Consider the following 10,515-nt stretch of genomic DNA (forward strand, 5'->3'; position numbering starts at 1 on the left):
TCTTGCCTGGAAAATAACATGGACAGAGAAGCCTGGTAGTTTACTGTCCATTGGATCACAAAGAGTTGTACACGGACACGACTGAGCGATTTCACTTCACTTTCACTTTACTTTGAGTGTTGGAGACCTGCCTTTTCTAATGACTCAACCAAGTTGACTGTGTTATTCTAGTCTGATTTCATTGTTTTGGCAGGATTTGAAATTGACACTGCAGGTTGGAAGTTCTGAGATAACTGATGCTAGACAAGTATGAGCAAGGGACAAAACCTTTTAATATTTATTATTTTTTATAACAAGTGACAGTAGATTCAGAATCACCTCCTGATGTTTTAATAAACCTTTGTCTTGTTATGAAAATTCTGTTAGCTTTTGAATCAAACACTTGAAAAGGTAGCTAGAGATAGATACCTTTCTGCTCACCTTCTCTCCACCCCAAAAAGAATATCGGAGGACACACTCAGCATCAAATGATGAACACAAGTATACATATACAAATGTGCATCCTGGCAGAACTGGTTTTTATGGTCTATTACAAGCAAATTTCTGAAACTGTGAATAGAGTTGCAAGGGCTTGTGACTGTAGATTTCAATTATACAGCTTACCACCAAGTTCCCTGAGTGACTGACATAGCATTGCACACAGGAGTTTTCTAGGTATAGTTCCTAACAGTAAGTGATTCTTGAATTATCTTCAATCCATGGTGCATCCACTCATTCTGAATACTGTCTTAAAAGGAATTATTACCTAATGTTGCAACTCCCCTGCTGATATCTTAAGAGACCAAAAAGACAATGCTAAAGGAAAGGCATTTTCCATTTCTCTTTGCCTTTCTTTCATTCAGATTTCATTCAGAGACTATGACCTACTGAATCTCGATAGGCTGAAATCCACGGACAGCAGATGGGGTGGTGAAAAAAATATTAGGTAGTTCCCCAGGGCTGATGGAGCCAGAGTCACTTTGCACTGAGCCTCCACTGTTCTCAAACTGGGATATTTTCTTTTTGATCATCTTTCTCTCCTTGGCTCTGCGATTTTGAAACCAGATTTTCACCTGAAACAAAAAATGCTTTGGATTTAATGGGACAACATACTGAATGCATTTTTCAAAGTCATTGCTGATATTGTTCTGGGGCTTTAGTATTAATATTTACAAACTCTTTCACATGCATCACTTGAGCCTCACAATGACCTTGTGAAGTATGCCCTTTTGACAACAGGTTTTTAAAAAAGCTGAGACTCAGAAAGGGAAAATATCTTTCATGAGATGAAATTGAAATCAAGCCCAGGGCCTCAGACTCTGAATGCAGTAGTCTTTACATTATACCTCACTCACCATCTTTGTTGCACAGGTAAAAATAAATAATGATAGTATGGCAGATTCTGAGGCATGGTGATGAAAAGGGAGGGATTTAAATAGCAACGGTGATTATGATCTGTCATTAAAAGACTAAGGTTAGGGACTTCCCTGGCAGTCCAGAGGTTAAGACTCTGCACTTCCAATGCACGGGGCACAGGTTTGACCCTTGGTCTGAGAACTAAGATCCTACATGCCATGTAAATTTTTTTTTTTAAAGTAAGTTTAATGACACAGAACTGGGTGAACAAGGGTTATGAAGTACTATATCTCTTGCTGTGTGCCTTTATAAATGGTTGAAATGTAGATTACTTGGGATAAGGCATTAATGGACTTTACAGTTCTAGAATTATACGATATCCAGGATTACTCCTAGACCTTTGTGGAAAAAAAAAAAGAACATCAAATAGTTATGTCATGTCAAAAGCTGGGTGAGTGGAAACTACTGATTCTTGCCAAGATTTAATTTTCACTGAGTATCCACAGTAAGCTAAATCTGAGGCAGGAATCATAGGATTACATAGACCACAGAAAATTAAATCTCCTAGCCTGAATAATAGAAAAACTTGATTCAGGTATAAGCATTGGTGTTCATTTACTGTTACAGTTTGACTGATATAAGCCAGATAATTGCCATGATTGACAGATTTCAACTTCACACATAGATTATAACTACTTGGGAAATCATATCAAGGTTTTGACTTGGCTGACCAATTGTATGGGGATTTTAATCCTTCTCCATCCACTATGTCCCCATCCTTGTTTCCACACCTATATAGTGCCCACCACACTAGGAGGTTCAATAGGAAAAATATGGGCTTTAGGAAAGCTTTGAGAATGGCTTAGTCTTCTTTTGCTTCCCTCCTGCTTACAGATGTCCTTAAAATCTTAGCCTATTTGAAATGCTTATATGAAAAATGTTAAATGCACTTCCGGTGTACCTGTCTCTCAGAAAGGCCCAAGTTGACTGCAAGCTCTGATTTTCTCCGAATGGTGATATATCTATTGCAGTGGAATTCTTTCTCCAGCTCCAACCTTTGATGATCTGTGTAAACTACGCGGTACTTTTCTTTTGTCCTGGTTTTCCCTGTTAGGGGAGAAAGGAGTGTATTTAATCATATTTTTTTTCTTTGGAGGTTATTTTGGTTGGAGGAATCAGAGCCACTGTTCCTACCCTTAGCTATTACTTTCAAATATAAAACAAGTACATTTTTTGAACCAAATATGTCATAAGTCCATTTCTTCATTAAGTACTTTGTCATCCATGGCTATTTGACACACACACACACACACACACACACACATTCAACACACCCATCACAGCACCATTGACATACTGTTACACCAAAGCATTTTAAAGCAAACACTAGCCATGATTTTCATTCCCTTCCCACTCACATATGAGAGCAGTATTGGCAATAGTAGCACCATCCATTATACGTGCACTTCCATTTATATTGTATAGAGTTCTTTCATGTTGTTTCCTATTGAACCTCTCTCTCACCTACCCTTTCAGCTTATGCAGAATGTGTCTTATTCCCATTGTACAGATAAGGAAACCGAGGCTCAGAGGTAAGTGGCTTTGTGGTAGTGGGCTTAGGAATGGGGACCCAAACACATACCTCTGACTGACTCCAAGTCCAGTGTGCCAAATGTTATTCCTAGTTTAAATATGCTGGGCAGCATAAGAATGGCCCAAGTGCAGCAAACTGTTTCATGATACTGACATTCTTATTACATGCACATTCTAGAGAGAATTTCATTTGGATAGTACTTAAAAAAGAAAACATCTCTTGTCACTTGGATTCTGTTCTACAAGAGCTCTATGGGCTTCCCTGGTGGCTCAGACGGTAGGTAAAGCGTCTGCCTGCAATGCGGAAGACCTGGGTTCAATCCCTGGGTCAGGAAGATCCCCTGGAGAGGACATGGCAACCCACTCCAGTACTCTTGCCTGGAGAATCCCATGGATGGAGGAGCCTGGAGGACTACAGTCCACAGGGTTGCAAAGAGTCAGACACTGCTGAGCTACTTCACTTTCACTTTCTTTTCACCTATTAGAAAAAATAGTTTAGTTTTTTTGTTGTTGATGTTGTTTAGTCACTCAGTTGTATCTAACTCTTGCAACCCCATGGACTCTAGCCCTCCAGGCTCCTTTGTCCATGGGATTTCCCAGGCAAGAATACTGGAGTGGGTTGCCATTTCCTTCTCCATGGATTTTTGGGGGAGTTTTAAACAAATTTTTATTCCCTAATGGAAAATGAGAGGGGGAAGTAGGGGGTGTTGACTTTACCAGAATAAAATGGGTATTCTAGTATTCTTTGAAAGGATATCCAAACATTTGCTTTGTGTTACAATGTTTAACTAATTTCTCATGCCTTCCATCAAATAGGGTTTTATTCCTCCTTTTAAATTTTCCAAAGGTGATTAGGAAGTTTCTTTTTCTTTTCAATTTTTCTAACCCCCTCCAGGATCTTCCTCCTTTTCTCTATAGCTTTTGGCAAACTCCTTCTGATCTTCCCTGGTTGTTTTTGATGTGAAGTTTTGGGGAGCGATCTGTAAGACAAAGGTTTCTTTAAAGTGTTTCCCTAAACTCCATTGAGGTGTTAAGATGCAGCACAAGCTTAACAAAGGAGCTACATAGCATCAGATCCCATCTTGAACCCTCTTTACATTCAGGAACACCAGCCAATTGGTTTGGAATTTACAAGCCCTAAACAAATGTCAGACACCCTTTCATCTCCAGGAAAGAAAAAAAAGGGGGGGGACGTGAATGTAGAAACAAATTCTAGATGAGAGATATGTTTTAGGATTAACTCATGGACTAGGGAGCTAAACAAAACTTTCCTTCTTGAAAATGGAAAATGATGAGCTCCAATCAGTTTATCTATCTCAAAGGCTCAAACTATGAGCTGGTTTTCTCTTTGTTTGCTTGTTTTTCATGGGTTTTTTTATATCAATTTTTTAAATTGAAGTATAGTTGATTCACAATATTGTGTTAGGTTCATTTGTAACAACCTGGAAAGATCAAGAGAATATTATGCTCAGTGAAATGTCAGACAGAGAAAGACAAATACTATATGGTATCACTTATATGCGGAATCTAAAATATAACACAAATGAATGTATATGCAAAACAGAAACAGACTCACACGTACGGAAAACAAACTTCAGCTGCTTTTCTGAATCTAGGAAACCAAAGTTCTGGCATTTGGTATGTTACAAAGGCAGAATGTATTTTTGAGGCCACAATGAAAACATTGAGGTTTAATTTATTTCTAGAGCCTCAAATCTTAGAATCAAAATATATCTTTGAAGAGATGTTTCCTAAAACCATTCCTAATACCAAAATGACTGAGTGTTTAAATTCTAACTTGAGGCAGAAGTTAAAATTTAATGTGCGTGTGTCTGTTTTCAACTCTTTGATAATCAGTAAATATAACCAGACTTCAAGAATTCTGGAAGGTTGCAATTCTTCCCCACCCCCATTGGTCATAAATTCCCCTCTTGCAGTTTCTTCTGAGGACAATAAAGTCAATACCAGGCCTCTTTATTTGCCATGAAAATCCTCACCCTTTCCGGCAATATAACCCCTAAAGAAAGGAGGGATGAGGAAGAGCCAGGCTGCATATCAAAGCCATGCAAAGTGTTAAAAAAAGAGTCTGTTGCCCCAATCTTATGGATAAGACCTCAGACCTCAAGAACACTAGATTAGTTGGAAATACTGACTGCACGTTTAACGAAGAGAAATGAATTCTCATTTCCTGGTGCTCCTCTTGTGTCTCTCCTCCCAAGCTATTTTCTTTCCATTTACTCCATTGTCTCTTCCCTTAAATGATGAAATCTGATTGACTGCGTTTTGGACATTTTCTAGTGGAGCATAGAACCATATTTCCATACTAAAACACTAACAAAGTGCTAAAAGCAGTAGCTTTTATTGTTCAAGCCATTCTCTTCTCCCAGAGACTATGACAGTGCCGAGGGTGTGGGATCCCCTTCTCCAGCACTATTGCGAGTTAATCTAGGAAAGTAACAAACTTTAAGTTGTATTACAGGGCTGCTTCAAAGCTCTGCGGTAGGATATCATTACTTGCCCTGACCAAACACTTTGACAAACCTCTGTAGTTCCCATAAGGAGACAGGATCCCTACAGAGTTTGCAAACAAATGTCATTATATATGATGACTTATCATCACCTAAATGTGCTCATTTGAGAGACTGGCTGTGACAGTGCTGTTAGGCAGAAAAGCACTCTCCAAACCTAAGGATTATGATGATGGTGACATCGAGGGTAAAGATGATTAACACCAATCCCTTTCAATAGGGAACAGAGTGTAATTAACACCATCATAATGAGTTTCCATGCGATGGTAATCTTTTGCTGCTTTTAGTTAAAAATTGCATCCAAATTCACTTATAAAAACTGTCCAATTAAAATGATCAAAACGCATATATATGGAATTTAGAAAGATGGTAACAATAACCCAGTGTACGAGACAGCAAAAGAGACACTGATGTATGGAACAGTCTTATGGACTCTGTGGGAGAGGGAGAGGGTGGGAAGATTTGGGAGAATGACATTGAAACATGTAAAATATCATGTAAGAAACGAGTTGCCAGTCCAGGTTCGATGCACGATACTGGATGCTTGGGGCTAGTGCACTGGGACGACCCAGAGGGATGGTATGGGGAGGGAGGAGGGAGGAGGGTTCAGGATGGGGAACACATGTATACCTGTGGCGGATTCATTTTGATATTTGGCAAAACTAATACAATTATGTAAAGTTTAAAAATAAAATAAAATTAAAAAAAATAAAAATAAAATGATCAAAACCAAGAAAGATAATGATATTAGGAATTACTAAGTAACTAATTTTCTGAAATGTCCTAACTGAAGAAAACCTTTTAACTTCCTTGGTTTTCTGTCTTTTGTCCAGTGGGTTAATCAGAATTATTCAAAGTCACTTCCTTCTCTCCTCTTCTTTCCCACCCCTAAAACCAAAGCCGCTTTCCAGCCCTGCTAGGGTTACCGCCTTTCCAATACTCATACAAGGCTATAACTCTGGGTAAAATAAAAACAAAATGAAAAAATTTCTAGAGTGGTGCTATCAATGTTTAAAATATGAAAATACTGAACTTTTAAACTGACAATGCTTAAAATATTAAAATAATGAACTTTTCGTGAATATCTCTGTCAGGTTCCTTTTCACATAATTTTTAACACAAGGTGTGTTTTCAAACAGACTACTTAGGGAACAAAGTGGGGGAAAAAATATCTCACTTTTAAATCAAATCACTTAGTGGACAGTCATTTATTCTGTATGTCAGTCCCCTTTCTGTCATTCAAAAATCAAGTGCCATGATAATCACTATGAAATGTTTTCCAATTGTCCCCTAATATGTGTATTTTTGTTTCTTTAACTTAAGGCTAGTTAAAACATTCTTAAATAATATAAAGAGCTTTAATTTGACTACCATAATCAAGGAGGGGTTACTTCCATTTTTGTAGATCATCTGTTTTGTTCTCAGCCGTAAGTCAAATGTCCTATAATACTACAGAGTGAAGTATAAAATTTAGGAGGATCTGACTTATTCACTTAACAGATATTTGTTTAACTCTCATTATGTACTAAGCATACAAATGGGTGCCTTTTGGTTTGGAGTGATACAGAGAGGTGATCATTTTAATTTTTTCTCAGGTTATCAGTTCATAACCTGAGATCTACGGAAGGGGTTTCAGTGGATCCATGAGTCTCCCAAAATTATTCAAATAAATGACATATGTGGGACTTCCCTGGCAGTCCAGTGGTTAAGACTCTGTGCTTCCACTGAAGAAAGCATGGGTTTGGTCCTTGGTCAGGGAACTAAGATCTTGTATGCTGCTTGGCAAGACCAAAAAAATAGATAAAAATTTAAAAAATCTGATGGAAAAAATGAAGTGTGTACATGTGCATTTGTGCCCTTGTGCATTTTTCTGGAAGAGGGTCCATACTTTTCATCATATTCTTAAATCATTGCTAAATATGTACTTAGGCTGCAAGAATATAACAAAGGGGTATTTTTATAAGACATTAAAATGAAATGGTGATTGAATTTAATAAAGCCTCATCTATAGGATAGGCTGCCACAAGTTAGTGAGGTTCTAAAATCATTCAATTTAGAATTTCTCATAGAAGTTGGAGAGAAAATCTTGTGAAGATGGTATTGTACAGCAAGGTTTGACGACTGAGCTAATGATGAAGACTCCATAGAGTAATTTAGAGTCCCGTTCTAAACTCTACCTGGCACCAGAATTATACAAAAGAGAGACTCTGACAAATACAAATGAAGACTATTAAGCAGAGAAACCCATCATATTTTCTCTTTTATACAGAAAATTCATGACTCAAGATAATTATTTTATCTTGTTCTTTTCTTCCCATTGTTTTGTCTTCCAAACAACATACTAGTGACTTTCCTCTTTTTAAGTATTTCAAAACATAATCCTAAACTGGAGCAGCCACTTTTCTGGCTTTTGTGTCTCTTGCTGATGGTTAGGTCTTAGTGAATAGGTGTTAATTACAACCCTAAGATTAGATATAATAACAGCCCTGACAGTGCCCCACCCTAAGCTTACTTTCTATTCTTTTTAGCCCACCAACTCACTCTTATTTCAAAAAGCAATATGCAGACTTACTTACAAACACTTTAGAGCTAAGTATTTAAGCTCTACTCTTAATTTGGGATTGCTACCCTAGTAATGTCCTAATTAATTGGAACTGCCTCCTCCAGGCTGAGTACTCTCAATGATAAAATTTGGTCCCTTCCCACCCTCTTGTTTTTGCTATTTTTAAGCAGAGAAAAAGTGCAGAACTGTGAGCAGAAGCATAATCACTATGGGCAAATGCTATTGGAATGTCATGTCTTCCCCAGAGGGATGAAAGTGTTAGGCTGAATTTTACTAATTTTCTCTAATGAAAGGCAGTGATGAGTTGGAATAATAAGAATGTGATAAAAGCACAACTATAGCTGAAAACAAACATCTCCCCACCTCCCTCCTCCAGCCCCTGTCCAAGATTAAAGCAGAGTATGCAGAGTACCCCCCCACACACACCCCACACCCCTGCGCACACCCTCCTCCCAGTAGCCGCCAACCAGTAGCTTGCTGGTAGGAGAGTGAGTTGGCATTAGGCTGAGATCTCTGGGCTTTCCTATGTGTCCTGACAAGCCTGTATTCAGTCCCTGCATCTCGAAATGCCTGCCTGTACTGTTTGGAGGGCTTTAATCCCTTTAACTGTATTGATGCTGGGGCTGATACTGGTGCACACCCCGGGGATGTTAGGGTTGAGCAGCTTATTATGTCCCAGTGGTGTGCTGTAGCTTTCCATTGGTGGAAGGAAAGTTGTACAAAGGCATTGGGTTTGAATTCAGCTGGCTCCTGCCAGCTTGGGCAAAGGAAACTGGAGCTTCCTTGAGAGTTCAGGGTGAGGAGGCCATTTTGCCATCAGGGCCTTTGTGGCTAAACTGGACCACCTATTGCCAATCAAGCACTGAATCTAAATTGACCATCACCAGATTTGGGGGAGAAGCCGACCTGCTCAGATAGAGAAGGCTTTGAAATGGAACAGGCAAACAGCAGTGGCTGAGCATAGAGAAACATAGTTGTCCTCTCCTCATTCACCCACTGACCTTCCCCGTGAATATGTTTTCCTATCTGGGCAACTGTGGGGTTGGATCTTGATCTTTGTGGCTCAGTATGTCCATTGTCACCACGGTTGCTCCTTTGGCTGATCAGAAAATGATGAAAAAGTCCTCTACTGTCAGCTTAGTTCCAAGCACTACACTCTGTTTTTGAGCAGAAGCACAAGCGAAGGAGGTCACTTGTGGTCTGGGGCCCTGGGCAGTAAGCCACATAGTGGTCTCCTTAGCTAAGCTGTGCGGAGAGAAGTCTGAGAAGTAGGAGGACCAGAAGGCCAACAGAAGTAAAGAAGAAGCAAAGGAAGGAAAAGGATCAGAGCATTGGTTTCGGTTACTCACCAGTCACCTGCACTGTCTTGCGCATCCATGCATAGGGGCTGTGACGGCTTCTGCTAGAACTCTCGTCTGCGATGCCGGCGTCGATGGGGAACAGTGATCCTCCGGCTGGTGTTGGCAGGCTGCTACCGCTGTTTCCACCCCCTGCGGGGCCCAGATTGCTATATTCCAGTGAGCTGAAAGCGGCGGGGCTCGAGCTCATGTCGTTCATGGGGACCGTACCCATAGTACTGGATGGCCCGGGGTACACGCTCCAGTCTTCACGAGGGGGACTATAGGGTGACCCCCAGGCTCCCAGCGGTGGCCCGTGAGGATCCATACCGGGCATATGTGGATATCCCATGTAGTGCGCATAAGAAGGGGCCGCTGCGAAGTTGGAGGCTGGCAGAGGACTCCCACCATCCCCAGTGGCACCAGCCCCGGTGGTGCCACCTCCTGCGGGGCTCCTGAGAGTGCTGGAGTACATGTCCGCTTCTTTTTCCAAAAGGCAGCTTCTGTACATAGTGGCTTGGATATGAGAAAGGAGCTCCCTAAGGCATCCTGAAGTCCCTATTAAGGTCCCAACCCGACTTTGAGAAGCAGTAGGGAACCAGAATTTTAGCTGTGCTGCACGCCCCTCCGACTACTCCATAGGCGTTTCCTACCCTGACGGTTTCCAGGTGACTGGTAGCCCTGTATAGACGGGCCCCCAATTGCTGAGCTGACGTCAAGGGGCTTTAGGCTTTTACATAGCATTTGCATTCAAATGAACGGCCATTTCACTTTCACAAGGACTTGTTCACTCTACACCCCCTCCAAGAGATCCTGTGCCTTTCAGTCTCATCTTTCTCGCTTTTGTCCACCTGATCCCATAGCACTAACTGCGCCTTTGGAAGCAGGAGCTCTTCCAGAGGTTCCTGACCAGTTCCCGGCAAAGTGAGATAGAGAGGTGTAGAATCAGAGCAAAATCCTGTTCTTTGGTCCTTTCCCTGTGGCTTCTTCCCTTTACGCTAATCTCCTGCACCTAGTCTGCATTCTTGGTATCTTCTCTGCCCACAGTCCCTGGCACAGGCACTCCACATGGCACTGGCCCATGATAGTACTAAAAGGGGCTCTCCCGTCTCTTCATTGCCCACCCCCCAATAGCAGGAGAGCTTTGTTTCTGAGGACA

General features: G+C 40.8%; 1 protein-coding gene across 1 annotated transcript; it reads right to left on the bottom strand.

Annotated features, from left to right (window-relative positions):
• Positions 1-863: 863 nt before the first annotated feature.
• On the bottom strand, positions 864-9,867 carry CDX4 (caudal type homeobox 4). The gene is made up of 3 exons (XM_019955703.2): positions 9,369-9,867; positions 2,297-2,442; positions 864-1,052 (listed from the first exon to the last, which is right to left on the bottom strand). The coding sequence occupies exons 1-3, from the start codon at positions 9,865-9,867 to the stop codon at positions 864-866; spliced, it is 834 nt and encodes a 277-aa protein (XP_019811262.2).
• Between the last annotated feature and the right edge of the window lie 648 nt (positions 9,868-10,515).

Source organism: Bos indicus, chromosome X, assembly GCF_029378745.1.
Source record: "Bos indicus isolate NIAB-ARS_2022 breed Sahiwal x Tharparkar chromosome X, NIAB-ARS_B.indTharparkar_mat_pri_1.0, whole genome shotgun sequence".
NCBI classification, from domain to species: Eukaryota; Metazoa; Chordata; class Mammalia; order Artiodactyla; family Bovidae; genus Bos; species Bos indicus.